The sequence below is a fragment of the Nerophis lumbriciformis genome, linkage group LG05, assembly GCF_033978685.3.
Source record: "Nerophis lumbriciformis linkage group LG05, RoL_Nlum_v2.1, whole genome shotgun sequence".
In the NCBI taxonomy this organism is placed as follows: Eukaryota; Metazoa; Chordata; class Actinopteri; order Syngnathiformes; family Syngnathidae; genus Nerophis; species Nerophis lumbriciformis.
The window spans coordinates 44,903,890-44,919,811 of record NC_084552.2 but is presented as its reverse complement, the minus strand read 5'-3'; the positions used below and the strand labels follow the sequence as shown (position 1 = coordinate 44,919,811).

Here is a 15,922-nt window from a genome sequence, read left to right as displayed (position 1 = left end):
AAATAAAAATTCATTCACGTTCTTCTTTCCTTCATGGTTCTAAACTTGATCGCTGCCGGTATTTAAAAAAATATTTTTATTGTAATATTTTCAGAATGAGTCGTTTCTATTTTTGGCCAAAGTAAGACAAAGAAAACAATCTGATGTTGTCTTTATTTTTTTTGTTTTAATGCCACGATGCCCGCGTGTGCACAGATTTTCCTCCATGCGGCCCCTGAGCTAAAATGAGTTTGACAACCCTGGTCTGAACACATTCAACTTCAGTGTTATTTGCCATCACTCTGCCAGATGCACAGAAAATCTACAACAACTACATAAACAAAAGAGGAATCTGCTTGTATTTAGTGGCTGCAGTGAGAAACTTTGATCCGGACATTGTTTTTGTTGCAGCAACAGTAGATATTCCAGCTCACGACATGATGTTGCCAAGTGTAGTAGAATGACAAAAATACAACACCTGCAGTCTTTTTTTATTATATTGAGTACTGCTGCCAGCTAGCTGCAGGCTTGTGTATGGTTCTAACATGAATACCTCACACCTCACTGCCACTGCCTTAAGAGTTTCTGACCCACTGTGCTAATGCATTTTTTGGACAAGGTTATAGACCAGGGGTGTCAAACTCATTTTAGATCAGGGGCCACATGGAGAAAAATCTACTCTCAAGTGGGCCGGACTGGTAAAATCACGGCACGATAACTTAAGAATAAAGACAACTTCGGATTGTTTTCTTCGTTTAAAAATAGAACAAGCACATTCTGAAATTGTACAAATCATAATGTTGTTGGGTTGTTGTTTTTTACAATTACCTGTTGCGGTTAATAGTATTTATACTTTATTTGTCGTTATTTATATTTTCTGAATAAATTATGTGATAATGTTCATCAGTCAACTCATTGTTGCTAATTTTCAATCTATCAAGATAAAAAAATATATATCAAAATCAAATTACAGTATGTTATTTATGTGGTTTGATCATTTTCCTCGACTGATGTACTAACATCATGTGGTTTATTTTGCACACATTTAGCATCATCTACAAATATACAAAGAATTGCTATTCTTAGATTATCTTGTATCTTAGACTTAGACTTGTCTAAGTCTAAGATACAAAGAATTGCTATTGCGACATCCAGTGGACACATTTAGAACAGCTGTTTCTTTAATTCAAAGATTTCAGCTTAATTTTTATACTTAGCAAGCTCATCCCGCGGGCCGGATGAATCCTGTTCACGGGCCTGATTCGGCCCTCGGGCCGTACGTTTGACACCCTTGTTATAGAGGTATTAATATCAAACTCCTGTTGGTTGTACGTATTTGTAGTGGTGCAGAAGTGGTGTCTAATCTTTTGGCAACTAGATGGGGAGGACTAATTATTAGAAAGATGTTCCTCTCCACCTGCTCCTCCAGATGGAGTCAGTCACACTGCTGCTCCACTCTTTGATTTATATGGCAACCCGTTCAGCCAGGTAATTACCTGCTAAGCCTCTCTCATGCTAGGACGTCAAGAGGTTAGGACAAACAGAAGAGATCCAAGCGAAGACGGGCAACAAGCAAGGACAGTGTTTTGATTCCTTCTCTTGCCTTGTTGGGGACACGTAAAGGTAAGAAACACAATTAGAACCAAATGAGGACATAAATTGTACAACAGTTGATTTACGGCAAAATTTGTCTTAGTGATAGACACCATGTCCAAGGCAGTAGAAAGAACTTCTTCTACAGCGTCTGCAGACTCCACTTCAACGGATGGGTACATTTTACACTTTCAAACATTATCATGAGCCCTTCTGTTATTTCACACCATAAAAGCACTCACCCGGTTTGTTTCCATGTTTGTCCAGCAAAAGCGGGACTTTCTCGTCTCAGGGGTCTCCATCCGGCTCGGTGTCAGAGACGCCAAAGAAGTCCTCCAAAAAGTCCAAGAAATCCACAGACAGCATGACCAAAGTCTACAATTCTGTGCTCCACAGTGTTTTTGGAGCTGTAAGTAGACAAGGATCACATTATTTTCAACAACTATATCTACAGTATTAAAATAAGTATGTGGTATTTTACGAGCTTTGATCTTGAGAAGGTAATCACAAATGTCAGACATCATAGTGGAGTCAGCAGCACACTGGCTGGTTGATCCTTCTAAACCTGCTGCATGCAGCATTAGCTCCTCATTAACAGGAGCTTAACGGCATTGTTAGCATGACTGAAAGGTTACTAACTGGTTTCATTTGTAAATCACATGAAATCAATGACAGAACATTTAAACATATGACATGGAAAAGTGTTTTTAAAGTCATCCCTTTCTTTCCACAGGAAAGAGAATTAGCACAAGGTGAATTAGACGGTAAGTTTCGCTGATGAAATGCAACTTAATTGCAGTAAAACAAAAACAGAGACCCTGCAGTGACAGCTGAATACTGTAGAGAAAGGTGTGGTTTGCATTAATAGCTTAGTATCAGAGATAGATCCCCAAGTCACAGCCCAATTAAAGTCAATTAAGTAATAAACTCTTCTAAGTGCTTTTCTTTGAACATGTGAATCCTCTTAAAGAGCTGCAAGAGGCCTTCAAGGAGTTTGACTATGACCAAGATGGCTACCTGAACTACAAGGATGTGGCAGAGTGCATGAGGACCATGGGATACATGCCCACCGAGATGGAGCTGCTGGAGATAGTGCAGCAGATCAAAATGAGAAGTGAGTCCACGTACATCGGGGTGTCTAAGGTGTGCTATTAAATATACATTTAAACAAAGTATGTGTGAATGTGAGCGTGAATGTTGTCTATCTTGTGTTGGCCCTGCAATGAGGTGGCGACTTGACCAGGGTGTACCCCGCCCTCCACCCGAATGCAGCTGAGATAGGCTCCAGCACCCCCCGCGACCCCAAAAGGGACAAGCGGTAGAAAATGGATGGATGGGTTATATATAACACAAATTTTCTGTCAGCTAACACAAAGCTAAGCAATGTGCGTTTTGTTGAGAGCTTTGCCTACTTTGGATGATTTTTTACCTTCTTTATTGTACAAAACGCATCGATCCCCTGGAGCCTGCAATAAGCACATTTATAGCTATGCAATTAACCAAGTTCATGTTTCCCGTCCAAAGTGGGCGGACTAATGGACTTCGAGGACTTTATTGAACTGATGGGTCCCAGAATGATGGGAGAGACTGCAGACATGCTGGGTCTCAAAGAGCTCCAGTCAGCTTTTCTACAAGTGAGAATGACAATAATACTCATTTTACATATTTCTAAATAATGTAATACGGTGCACCAGGAAAGTATTCACAGCACTTCACTTTTTCCGCATTTTGCTATGTTACAGCCCTATTCCAAAATGGAAATAGTTCATTTTTTGTTCTCAAAATTGTACACACAATACCCCATAATGACATTGTGAAAAAAAATGTTTTTTACACGTTTGCAAATGTATTAAAAAAACAACATCTGCCTCACAATACGAAGGTCCTGAGTAGTCTTGGGTTCAATCCCGGGCTCGGGATCTTTCTGTGTGGAGTTTGCATGTCCTCCCCGTGACTGCGTGGGTTCCCTCCGGGTACTCTGGCTTCCTCCCACCTCCAAAGACATGCACCTGGGGATAAGTTGATTGGCAACACTAAATTGGCCCTAGTGTGTGGATGTGAGTGTGAATGTTGTCTGTCTATCTGTGTTGGCCCTGCGATGAGGTGGCGACTTGGCCAGGGTGTACCCGATTGTAGCTGAGATAGGCTCCAGCGCCCCCCGCGACCCCAAAGGGAATAAGCGGTAGAAAATGGATGGATGGAACTAAGAAATCACATGTACAGACGTATTCACAGCCTTTGCCATGAAGCTCAAACGTGAGCTCATCATGTTTCAACTGATCATCTTTGAGATGTTCCTATAGCTTAATTGGAGTACACCTGTAGTAAATTGAGCATCATGCTGTTGGGATGTTTTTCAGCGGCAGGAACTGGGAGACTACTCAGGCTACAGGGAAAGATGAATGCAGCAATGTAGAGACATCCTGAATGAAAACCTTCCTCCAGAGCATTCTTGAACTCAGACTGTGGGCAATGGTTCATCGTTAAGCAGGACAATGACCCTAAGCCCTCTGCCAAGATAACAAAGGAATGGCTTCAGGTCAACTTTGTAAATGTTCTTGAGTGGCCCAGCCAGAGCCCAGACTTGAATCTGATTGAACATCTCTGGAGAGATCTGAAAATGGCTGATGGGGCTTAAGAGGTGCTGCAAAGAGGAATGGGTGAAACTGCCCAAAGAGGTGTGCCAAGCTTGTGGCATCGAATTCAAAAGGACTTGAGGCTGTAATTGCTGCCAAAGGTCCAACGTATAACATTGACCTTAAGTTGTGAATGCATATGTACCTGTGATTTCTTATTTTATTTAACTTTTAATACATTTGCAAGGGGAAAAAACAACTTGTTTACATTGTCAGCATGGGGTACTGTGTGTAGAATTTTGAGGACAAAATGTATGTATTACATTTTGAAATAAGGCTGTCACATAAAATGTGGGAAAAGTGATGCACAGTGAATACTTTCCTGACGCACTGCAGATATCTGTGCATTTCTTAGCGAGAAACGTAACCCTTTTTTTATAGATGATCATTATTTTGCACACATTGCTCTGTTCATGCGAAGTTTGACTTGGATGGAGACGGGAAGATCACCCACGATGAGATGAAGGAGGCAGCCAAGAGCCTTCTGGGCGAGAAGCTAAAGAAAGGAGAGCTAGAGGAGATCCTGAAGGAGTTGGACATAAATGCAGACGGCAACATTGACTTTGAAGGTTAAAATGCTGAAGGTTGACTCACACGTTCAAGCATTTCACTTTTGTAAACTTACTGTGTTATCTATGCTCTCCTCCTCAGAGTTTGTGATGATGCTCTCCATCCGCTAGTGTCCAGGGGTTTGCACTCCTGTAACTGAACCATTGCAAAAACAATAAATCCAACAATAACATGTTAATTGTAACTTTGTTGTAGTGCAAGACGCAACAGTACATGGTTTGTCTAAATGGTAAATGGGTTACTTGTGTAGCGCTTTTCTACCTTCAAGGTACTCATAGCACTTTGACACCATTTCCACATTCACACACACACATTCACACACTGATGGCGGGAGCTGCCATGCAAGGCACTAACCACGACCCATCAGGAGCAAGGGTGAAGTGTCTTGCTCAAGGACAAAACGGACGTGACTATAGGATGGCGGAAACTGGGGATCGCTGGGGAAGTTGTCGGCATGGCCGCTCTATCAACTGAGCCACACCGTCCCCAAATAATAAATAATGAAGACAGAAGAGAACAACTTGATGTGTAAATAAGTGCATAACATGTTTTCTTAATTTAATAAAGAAATTCAAACGTTGTCTTCCTTTGTTACCTTTTAAATACATTTGAAAAAACTTCCTACACAAATATCACCTCTTTTGTCATTAGCTTTATTCAAAATGTGTCAATATCATGTTAAATGCAAATAGTGTTATATATAGCTTCAATAATAAATTAATTCCTGGTCTGTTTGTGTAGCTCAGATCTTTGAGTCTTGAACATGAAGTAGAAAGTGCAGCAGGGACAAAATGTGGAGTGTACTTTCATAAATCTACATGTTTAAGTTTATCATTCACTTTAAATGGTATATGCACATACTTGGAAAGAAATGCATAGCATGCTTTACACAAGTTAAGTCAATTGTTCACTAAGCGTGTGCATGTTATCGCCTGCTCGAGTGACAGCCAAACTGGATGCTTCTTGAGATGCAAATAACAGTCACTGGATTGTTAACTTGAGCTGAAGAGCTCAATATTGTGTTACATTGTTATTGTGGCACTGCAGTCACTCAAATCACATTCCAATATAATCAGCAAGGGGCCACAATGTCAATATTTTCGGGCAAACCCGTTTTGTTCATTGCTCTCCAACTTTTGGTCCTTCAGTCCCCTGAAATGTTTAAGTTGTAAGAACGTTCATGTGTCTGTTAGAGAGCCAACCTAATAATGGCAAGATTGTCCACAATCTTAGGATACATCTACATGTCTCCGACAAGTTCATCAGTAAACTCTGCCATGATGTCATGCACCCAGATGTCTCTTTCTTCCTGCGAGGTATCGACCAGGAAGACCGTCAACTTCCTGTCCCATGCGTTAGCGACGTCCTGCGCAGCCTCCAGCTGGGCCACGAGGGGCTTCTTTTCCACGTGGTTCCTGAAGACAATGCAGGCTTCCTCAGACCACTGCCTTGTCTTCACTCCTGTAGGTTGAGACAGTTGTGAGGATGAAGCTGGCCACCATGTTTGACTTGGGTAAAAAGGATAGACTGGCATGAGGAGCTTCAAAAAAGGTAAAGATTTGTCCTTTTGGACTCACCAGCCAACTGAGCAGTGACTCCTTGGAAGGGCAGCTGTCTGAACTCCCTGTTCAGAACCCTGAGCTGCGTGCAGTTGACCAGCTCATGCTTACCGTAGTCCAACTCGTACACAGACACCTGCCCATTGGTGAGAACACCCTTCACTAAAACCCGATACCAGCTGCAAAGAGGAGATGGTGGCTGAGATACACTTAAAAGAGAGCATAGCTACTTCTGTTTGTCTTGTTATTATCAAATCCACATTGATTCATACCCAAATAAAGCATGGCTTAACTCACTCGTTCGCCACCTTAGCAGCGTATATCTGATTCTTCTCCACATTTAGAGGTGTTTCATCAGTTTGGTTGTAAAAGAGGATCATCTCCTCCATCATCGCCACCAGTTTGTACATGTCCCTCCAGGGCTGCAGCACAAAATGGCCTGGATGACACGCCACCGACACATACACATCCATGTTGTTTCCTGAGAAAGACACCTTTCTATTTAAATGAACTGCACAGGGAGCCTTTATGGTGATTATGACCTGCAGGGGGCAGCTCTAGCAGTGGTGGCAGCTGGATAGAAGGACAAGAGGGTTGGGCAGTCTGAGATGGGCTGCTGGTGGTTGTGTTGCCGCCTCCAGTGGGTCCTGACAGAACCCTTCTAAAATTAGTCTTGGCCGGTGTCGAAGTGGACTTTGGATTGCCGTTGGTGATGTTAGTGTTGCTTTGCGTTTTGGCGGGGGCAGTAAGTGTGGAGCACTTGACGGGACTGTTGGATAAGTAAAACATAAAAGGGATTTCAACTTTGTGACAATCAGTAAGGTCGTTTTTGCGCAACCAATAAACATACGGACAGGGAGAGGTGAAATGTGAGTGTGAGACACCTGTGGCTTGTCAGGAAGACATCAGGTTGGCGTTTAAACAGATCAGACTTTGCCATCTGATGGTTGAGACTGCAGGCTGGGTCGTGGAAGTTCTTATCAGTGAAGAGGTGAACGTAGACACAATGCTTGCTTTCATCTACCTTGGCCACCTTAAGTGGGAGTTTAAAGGGGTATATATGATGAAAGAGTGACATGAGAACAAAACGGAAGGTGGAATTACATCAAGATACCTTCATGCTGCAGTCAGTGGCGTTAAGCACCTTCTCTCGAAGCCACTGGACAGTCTCTGGAGTCCAAGACCCGATGCTGACAGACAGGCCTGCCAGGCAACACTTGACAGCCTAAACACCAGAGAGAATATTTGGAATGATTGTATATCCTTAAACTCTTTTTTTGGGCTTCAAACGAGGCCAACCTGTGGTGGAATGGCCATGAAATCACGGAGGAACTTCTGTGGGATCTCCCTGAGTTCAAACACCTCCACGGAAGCCTGGACTCCCACATCAATAAAGAGGATGTCCAACACTCTGCTGCCATGCAGATTGGTGATCTAAACATAAACAGTCAAGCATTAGGTACAAATGCAATATCCTCAAACTTTTTTCATGCCGCACTTGTCATTAATCTCATAGTGTACCTATTATTCTGGCTGTTGGGTGAATATTTGTTATACAGTCACAGGCCATCTCACCTCAATACGGGACCATTTCCCTTTGTATCGAGCCAGACATCCTTTGCCGCAAAATGGTCTGGACACTAAGAACTCCGACGTTACCTGGGAGAATTATATATTTAATTACACTGTATATAAGATTTGTAGTAAGAGAGTAATTACTAATTTTTGACAGGGACTCCACATAGCTAGACTTAAAACGTTGTTTACCTAAACACTGACGTAAAGTCTTAAAGGAGAGAAGTGGCACCAGGCAGCTCACATCCTAAGTGGCTTGGCGATGCATCAAATCCAGATTATCAACCTAATCTCAATCTGTCCACTAATTTGAGACGGCACAGACACATTCCAAGACGCGTACATGGCAGTCACATTGTGTTAAACGTCACTGGAGATACAACAATGAAGTGTAAATGTGATCATGCTATAATAACCATGTTGTGTGGTAGCATGAATTTAACAATTGCAAGAAGGCCAATCCCTTTAGGTAAAGTCATGTACACTACGTGTGGCATGGAGTATACCTGCGAGTGAAGGTATTTCTCAATGTTATCCAGTATTTCGTTGAGCTTGGCAAGACCTCTGGAGGGCAGCTGACAGAAGATTGTGCCGTCGGAGCAGACGCTGCTGACGGTCATATTCATGTAAGTGCTGTTAACCTGAGGAATACACTTAATATAAGTCTAGCATGGTGCAGACATGCAGAAAAGCCACCACTTTCACCATCACTCTCCCCTATACCTGTAGCGGACTGGTCAGTGTCTTGTCCTGCAGGGCTTTCATGCAGGTTGCGTTGATGTTGACGTCGTCATCTTGCGAAGTGTCATACAGGATCACCAGAGGGGTCTGCCCTCTTTGCAAGATTTCAGCCAAAAGGATCCTGCCACTCGCCATCGCCTCAAATTTTTTCAGCACGGCAGGCTCCTGGCAGAATGGCTCCAGGCCTGTAAACACATTTTGAGTGACAAATATTTAATTAATTAAATGGGGTGGAAAAAAGGAAGATATACAATAATAAAGATGAAGGTTTTATGATTGATTTTGGTCTCACCGGCTAGTTTGCACTTGGTTGACTGGAAAGGGAGTTTGAAGAACTTCTCATGCAGCTCAAAAAGCTTGGCTTTGCTAATAACCTCTGAGAAGCCATGGTCAACAAAGTGCACCTATAGAGCCAAGTCAATATCAATATCAATGACATGTATTGTATACCAACTGTGAGTGGGCAGAAAAAAATATTAACATTAAAATACAATCAAATTTTCGATTTTTTTTTAAATCACTTAATGAGCTGCACTTTTATTTGCATGATGGCCAACTCTTCTGCCTCGTTCTACCCATTTGGGTAAGAGCCTCACCGGCCAGGGCAAGTTGGCTATACGGTCCTGGATCTACCCTCTGACTGCCTGACGCAAGCGGCAAGCCTCGGTGATTCATTATGTCGCGGGAGGAGCGACGGCATAAATCAACTGACTTTTATCTTGATTTATCTTGATAAAGTGCATGAAAGTACATTTGAGTAAGCGAGCAAGCCATGTTTTTTTCTTTTTACCAAGGCAGTCCCCCCGTCAACTGTCCTCCCAATGAAGAACAGCAGAATGTGTATTAGAGACTTAATGATAATAATAATAATGATGATTATACTGTGATTTCTTGGCCCTGAGCATGGTCTGTGAGTGAGTGTGTTTGTGCGCATGCATGTGTGAAACAAATAATCCCAGATTAATGTAATTTCTAGTCAAAGCAAAAAAGTTGTGATTGACAAATTTTGCAGAATTCTATCCTAACAGTTCAAGTTTCACAAAGTCAGTGAATAGTGCGGCTCTTTGCACTGTAAACCTGTCTAAAGAATTGGAAAGCTTTCACTACCATGAATTGATTAATGTGGACCCCGATTTAAACAAGTTGAAAAACTTATTCGGGTGTTACCATTTAGTGGTCAATGGTGTGGAATATGTACTGTACTTTGCAATCTACTAATAAAAGTCTCAATCAATCAATCATTACGAAACAGTGGTGGTCCTTGGCGGCTACTCACCTTAACCTTATCTGCCATGATCTCGCAGACTTGTGCCCTTAGAACTTCCTCCTCCTCCTCTGCCCTGACAGCCACAAGTTGGCCCAGACATGGAGACAATAAAGGAGTCCTCTTTCTCTTGTCCAGGCCATAAAACTCCCTCATTTCATCCTCCATAGACTCCTGTGCCTGTGAGTAGCTCTCACCTATGTACCTTCACAAGGAGGAGACTTCTGTCAATCAGATCTGTCCATTTAGTTCTGCTTAGACAGCTCTCTTCTACCTGAGAATGACTTCATTAGTGTTGGTGGCTTCCACCACCAAGACAGAGGGATACTCCTCTTTGGGGATCTGCAGGGAAGGTACTGAGTGATCACAGAGTCTCCTCTCAGGTTCCTGCACCTTCTGCTTGTCCTCGCTGGCCAACGATGCTCTCTTGTTACAGATCTCGTCTTCTCCTCCTCCCCCTGTGCTGCTCTTCCTGTAAAGGATGGCCCTCTTGGGGTTGTCAGGCATCGGGTAGTCAATGGTACAGATGTCTGAGAGGAGGTGAAGGTTCTCGAGGACGTGTTCAGGCATTTTAGTCTGATAAACAGATGAGAACAAAGGGATTTACGGCCAAAATGTCCTGCCAACCACACTGTTCACCCTTCAACACTGACTTTATAGGTGTCCTGAAAGAGTTGGGGCAGCGCATGTGCCCAGAGGCCGCTGGAATACTTCTGCAGCAGCTCATCCAGCTTCAGCTTTAGCTCAGGACTAAGGGTGGAAGGCAAGGAGGGAGGACTATGGGACGACAAGGATGCTAATGGAGGAGGGTGAGCGCCAGAGCGCCTCAGTTGGGGTCTCTGTTGGACAGAGGATTGCGAGGTCTTGTCTGCTGGGGAGGTAGAAGATGGGACACAGGCTGAAGTAGGGTTTGAGTTGAGGACTAGTGAAGAGGGGGATGCGGTGGTCTGCTCTTTGGCGGGGTAGAGAAGCAGCTCAGATGGGTTACTGCTGCAAGTTCTCTCAACCTTAATGAAGAAATGGGACCCACTGATTAGACAAACACTTGTTATGAGCCTGCTGCAGTGCAAGCGCCCATTCACATGCTGCTAAGCAGCAGTGAATGGGCGCAATGCAAGCAGCCTATATTATTATTTTGTATAATTACTCTACAGGATTATGTTGCAGAACATACGGTGCATATGTGTGTCCAGGTCTCCAGGTCTTTGACGGTCTCTGGAGGAAGGTCTCGTTTATAAAGCTCTTTGTAAATCTGAGGCAGCTTGGAGACCCAGAAGCCATTGCTGTACTTAGCCAGGATCTCCTTGATACAGCTCTGGACCTGCTGAGGGTTGTAGACTTTTCCTTTGCTTGAGCCCAAATTCTCCTTTATTTGAGAGGGTGCTAAAGGATGAACAACCAAACACACACACACACACATGAAATGAACACTCCAAGTACTTTGATATTTTACACTTCGAAAGCATTGTGCCCTTTTAAACTTCCATCCATCCATCCATTTTCTACCGCTTATCCCTTTTAACACAGTTAGTTGGCACTTTGGTCACCAAATTCACAATACTACTTACTCAGCACATTGCCAGAAAGTCAATAACATATACTGTCCTCACTCACAGGAAGTGTAAATCAAGTCAACCTTTTCAAGGTCACAGCTAAAAGCTGTTATTAGAGAGACTGTTTCTCTCTTTTCTCTACAATCCCTAGTTTATTTAGTGAGATGAATTATCCTACTTACGGCTGATTTGTTGGGAATTTCTGGACAGGTGAGCATGTACCTCCTTCTGAAATCGTGATGGGAGTGTCATTCTCTTTTCTGACCTGGACACAGGACCACATCATCTCTGAAATAGAACTTGGAGAGCACTATTGGCTTTGTGTCAAATTCTAAACGTATTGTGGGAGACAATTACAGGATTATAATGTAAGCACACCACGTGATGCTGTTTCAACAAACAACATTTTAAATACAACTTGTATACATTTACTTCTTCCTGCATGTGGACATGCACACACATGCACACAATGTGATAGAAGAGCCCTGCTGTCTAGAGAAAGGTCTATTCTAGTGGGATCCCCAATCCACTGAATGTGCTGATTCACTCTGTATTGGTTTAAATGTGTTAATCTACCACATAATAGAGGGGGGATTAGGAAGGTTTACACTTTATGCCCTGCCAATATACTGGGCGGGGAACATGATTTACATTGTTATGTTTAGAGATACAAGCCCACCAGACAACCATGGTGACAGTAGAGGACATCAGTTAATACTGAATGAGCAAACTGAACATCTGATGGAGTTTTTTCATCGAGGAAAGAACAAAGAGCCGCATGCATTGCAAATTATATTACCTGTAGGGTGTGCTCTGACTGGACATCTTTAGTGATTGGACCGTCCTGCCATCCGTCTGGCCATCGCTCACATCCCTGGATTGTCTAAAGTCTCCATAACCCGCCCCTCGACCGCCGCCACCTCGACCTCTGCCCCCGCATCGTCCACGGTGGCTTGGCTGCCTCAGGGAGTTTTGAGGTTTTGCTGTAGGAAGCACACATACAGACACACAAACAAAATAGTGAGACGAGGCAGTGTCTCTGAATGGAGGGCATGTGTGCCATGCATGAGACACAATGGGTCAAAACTAAGCATGTCTACTCTTACACTCCACTTGTCAGGTTTAACATGCACCTTGTACACTCTTTCAGTTCTCAATGTATTTCAAGTGAGGCTATTAACCTCCTAATTACTTCAAGAGGCATGCATATGTACAATGATAACAATTTGAAAATAATCATATGGCAAAGCATCACCTCACTGGGATCAAGTCACAGTCCGAGGTCTTACTCTCCCTGAATATCAAAATCCCAGTGATGCACAAATCAGCCTTTGTTGCCTAGCGCCGAATCCTCAACTTCTGTAGGCTCGCCGTCATTGTCCCCGGATGACTCCTCTCCTTTCCTGTCATCTGTCCACCCTACACACCACCATTCTGCATTCTGCTGCATTTCTTTTTTTCAGAAGTCCCTTCCTTCTACGCCCCCCTCCCACTACCACCTCCTCAGAGTCTGAGAATATTCTGCTGATTCATACTCTCGAGTGGAGGCACTGCAAATTATAGGACGGAAAGAGTGTGTGCACCGCTCAAACAGTTTTCAAATGCATGAGGGCTAACCATTTACAAGGAGCAGGGTGGCTGGTTTGACCCTCATTTGGGTGTTCACCAGGTGGGGTCGCCCAGTCTTCTTGGAGCCCTGCTGGCGAGCCATCACCTGGGCAATGTGGGCCATCTCTTTGTCCACTGAAGCAAAATACACCACCTGGAGACACACAAATTCAGATACAGATCTTTTACGTTCAGTTTTCTAAGTATTCTCCTTTGACAGGATTAGTAACCTTGTACCTCTCCAGAGCGGCTTGGTTCCACTCGGACCACGGAGGGCATGCTGGCGAGCAGAGAGTCCAGATGATTGTGTCCCATGTGTTTATGTGGAATCTGTTCGCCGGTCAGCTCCTTGTACTCGAACTGAAGACGGGACAGTGACATTCCACCCTTGTTGGCTTGGAGGATAATCGTCAGCATTTTCTTTACCAGCTCGTAGTCTGACATCTTCAACAAAAACATTTAGCAAAAATTTATGTTTTGTACAAATACAACCAGTTAAAACACAAAACTCAATAAAGTATTTGGGTTTTGTTTACCCCCAAATATGGGATTGACATTTTGCTACTGATCAGATTACCAGTTTGGTAAAGGTTTGTGTTTTGAATGTAATATAGTTACTAGTCCTGAAATCACACAGTAAACGGTCAAGGGACCATGCAGACATAATTCTGTTGAAATGCAAAAAAGTCAGTACATTCTTTCTGAGAAGGAAAGCACTCCATTTCCCATAAGGAGGTGCTGCCAAACCGCCATGCAAAGGAATTCACATTATACCTTAAAAATTACCAAATAATATCAACATAATGATGACGAGTTTGGAACTGGGGATTTATAGACACGCCCTGGACAGTATGCCCCCTCTTCACGTTCGATTATCCATCCATCCATCCATTTACTACCGCTTATTCCCATCAAACGAAATAACTGGTTTATGTTGCTTTGAACCCCAACCTCCCCCCCCCTCCCCCGCCCCCGCCCCCCGCCCCACACACACAAAATGCATTACCTGTGCATTTTTTAGTACCATTTGACAACAATGATAGAAACATGCAGTCAGCCAAGCACTCCTGTCCGGAACAAAAAGGACGATTTAAAAATCTAGCCTCCAGGTTATATGCCGTATTGTTTCACTTTTGAAGAAAAGAAAGCGAAGGAATGACGTAACATGGCACACCCGATCAGCACCAAACTATCCGAATGACTTTCGTCAGCAAACACAAACACAAACAGAAGGTTTGTTAAGTTATATCGCAAGTATTTACAGATGGGCTGTCTTGTTGACATTAAGCAGTGTGACTAAATAGGATCGTTAAATGACATCGAATTTACAATCTCAATATGGCACAGAAGCAAGCTAACCACACAAACGTGCAAACATAAACATTTCCTTCAAAACAACACCAATATGAGCCATGTTTAAGGTTCACGCAAACCCATTTCCTACTATATTATTTTATTTTGTAAGTACAATACCGGAAGTTACATCTTAACTTAACCAGCTTCGAAATACCGAGTCATCTAAGGATATAACGACAAAAGACAACCGACAACTTAAACAAGAGCAACAAGTTTTAGTAAAAGTACCCATAAAAAATGACAATAAGTTAAAAGTGTTGTACCTTGCGCCCCAAAACGTGAAGTTTGACAGATCAGGTTTAGGACGCTGCAGTGCTGTCACCACCACAGGTCTGAGCGGCCGCGGATCTCTGGACCCGGTGTGTCCGGTTAGTCACCCCGTGCAAGTGCTGCCTCTCCTCCGCTATCTGATTGGTCAGATTTACCCTGGATAATTCCACGTCAGTGTGTACGAACAAGAGAAAGCTATTCTGAAAAACAGGAATCGATCTGTTAGAAAAGTAAAGGAGTAGTAATGCTTGATTATAACTCGTGTAATAAGGAACATATGAAGTGGTTTATTTCAGGGCTGTGTGTTTTATACGGGAATGCCAATAGAGGGCGCCTTGAAACCAGATTGTTCTAGAAGCCAATGAGCGCCGACACCTGTTAACGAACGGCTACAACAGAGGCTGAAGTTCGCCAGCATTTTTCTCACGGTCGTGTTTACATTTCTCATAGACATACCAGAGATAACCAGAACAAAAAACATTGCAGTTACATATTTTTAAGAGCTGTACAAATACTGTTGGTGGGAGAAAATATGTGTGACGAGTAATGGAGGGGGCGTTGCCGCGAGGCGTGTATGGAGGCTTGCTTCATTTAGGGAAGGAGCCGGAAATGACGACATGGGAAGCCTCGTTGCCAAGTTGTACCACGCGACCGCTTCTGGACGCGGGTGAGCTTCGCTTCCCGCTTGTATCACGTGACAAACAGTTTTGCCGGGAGATTAGACAATTCATAAACCATCCATGCAAACTCCATTGAAAATGTGGGCTTTTGATACTTGTGGCCAGTTCGGAATCTGGATAGAGAATAAAAATAGTTTTTTTTAAATGTCACTAGAATCAAAGAAGGACGACAAACTGAATCCAAACAAACCTAATATCCATGTAATGACTATTAAATAACCAAATTTTATCGGTGACGTCATCAGACCTTTGGTAGCACAATGGCTATCACAACCATCTCTTATTCCATAAGCAGGGGCGCCGCTAGGGATTTTGGGCCCCATGAAAAGAATCTTTACAGGGCCCCCAACACAGTGTCATTATTTTTTCTGTATTATAATTTCATCATCATTAGGGGCCTCTCTGGGCCCCCCTCCATCATGGGCCCCTAGAATCCGTCTCCTTTACCCCCACCTTTTCGGCACCCCTGTCCATAAGACATGGTTTCGATTCGGCAACGTTAGTTATCAAGTGTGTTTATCACTGTAAACATTACATT

The 15,922-nt window shown here is 43.2% G+C and overlaps 2 protein-coding genes across 3 annotated transcripts; one reads left to right on the top strand and one right to left on the bottom strand.

Moving 5' to 3' along the window:
* Positions 1-1,442: 1,442 nt before the first annotated feature.
* LOC133605903 (calcium-binding protein 2-like) lies at positions 1,443-5,358 on the top strand. Its single transcript, XM_061959281.1, has 8 exons — positions 1,443-1,602; positions 1,676-1,748; positions 1,840-1,981; positions 2,306-2,336; positions 2,543-2,686; positions 3,097-3,206; positions 4,630-4,777; positions 4,860-5,358. Exons 2-8 carry the CDS (start codon positions 1,687-1,689, stop codon positions 4,886-4,888), a joined length of 666 nt encoding a protein of 221 aa, XP_061815265.1. The 5' UTR covers positions 1,443-1,602; positions 1,676-1,686; the 3' UTR covers positions 4,889-5,358.
* On the bottom strand, positions 5,341-14,987 carry tdrd7b (tudor domain containing 7 b). Of its 2 annotated transcripts, none has more exons than XM_061959274.2 (20): positions 14,085-14,409; positions 13,316-13,522; positions 13,088-13,232; positions 12,270-12,453; positions 11,653-11,735; positions 11,092-11,300; positions 10,571-10,924; positions 10,192-10,493; positions 9,930-10,122; positions 8,946-9,057; positions 8,636-8,838; positions 8,419-8,553; positions 7,913-7,996; positions 7,637-7,771; positions 7,452-7,562; positions 7,222-7,370; positions 6,880-7,106; positions 6,635-6,818; positions 6,356-6,516; positions 5,341-6,239 (listed from the first exon to the last, which is right to left on the bottom strand). In XM_061959274.2, the coding sequence occupies exons 1-20, from the start codon at positions 14,103-14,105 to the stop codon at positions 6,019-6,021; spliced, it is 3,420 nt and encodes a 1,139-aa protein (XP_061815258.1). In that variant the 5' UTR covers positions 14,106-14,409; the 3' UTR covers positions 5,341-6,018. The 2 variants fall into 2 exon arrangements, with proteins under 2 accessions (XP_061815258.1, XP_061815259.1); XM_061959275.2 differs by lacking the exon at positions 14,085-14,409 and adding an exon at positions 14,698-14,987 and having other exon boundaries at positions 5,342-6,239.
* Positions 14,988-15,922: the final 935 nt, after the last annotated feature.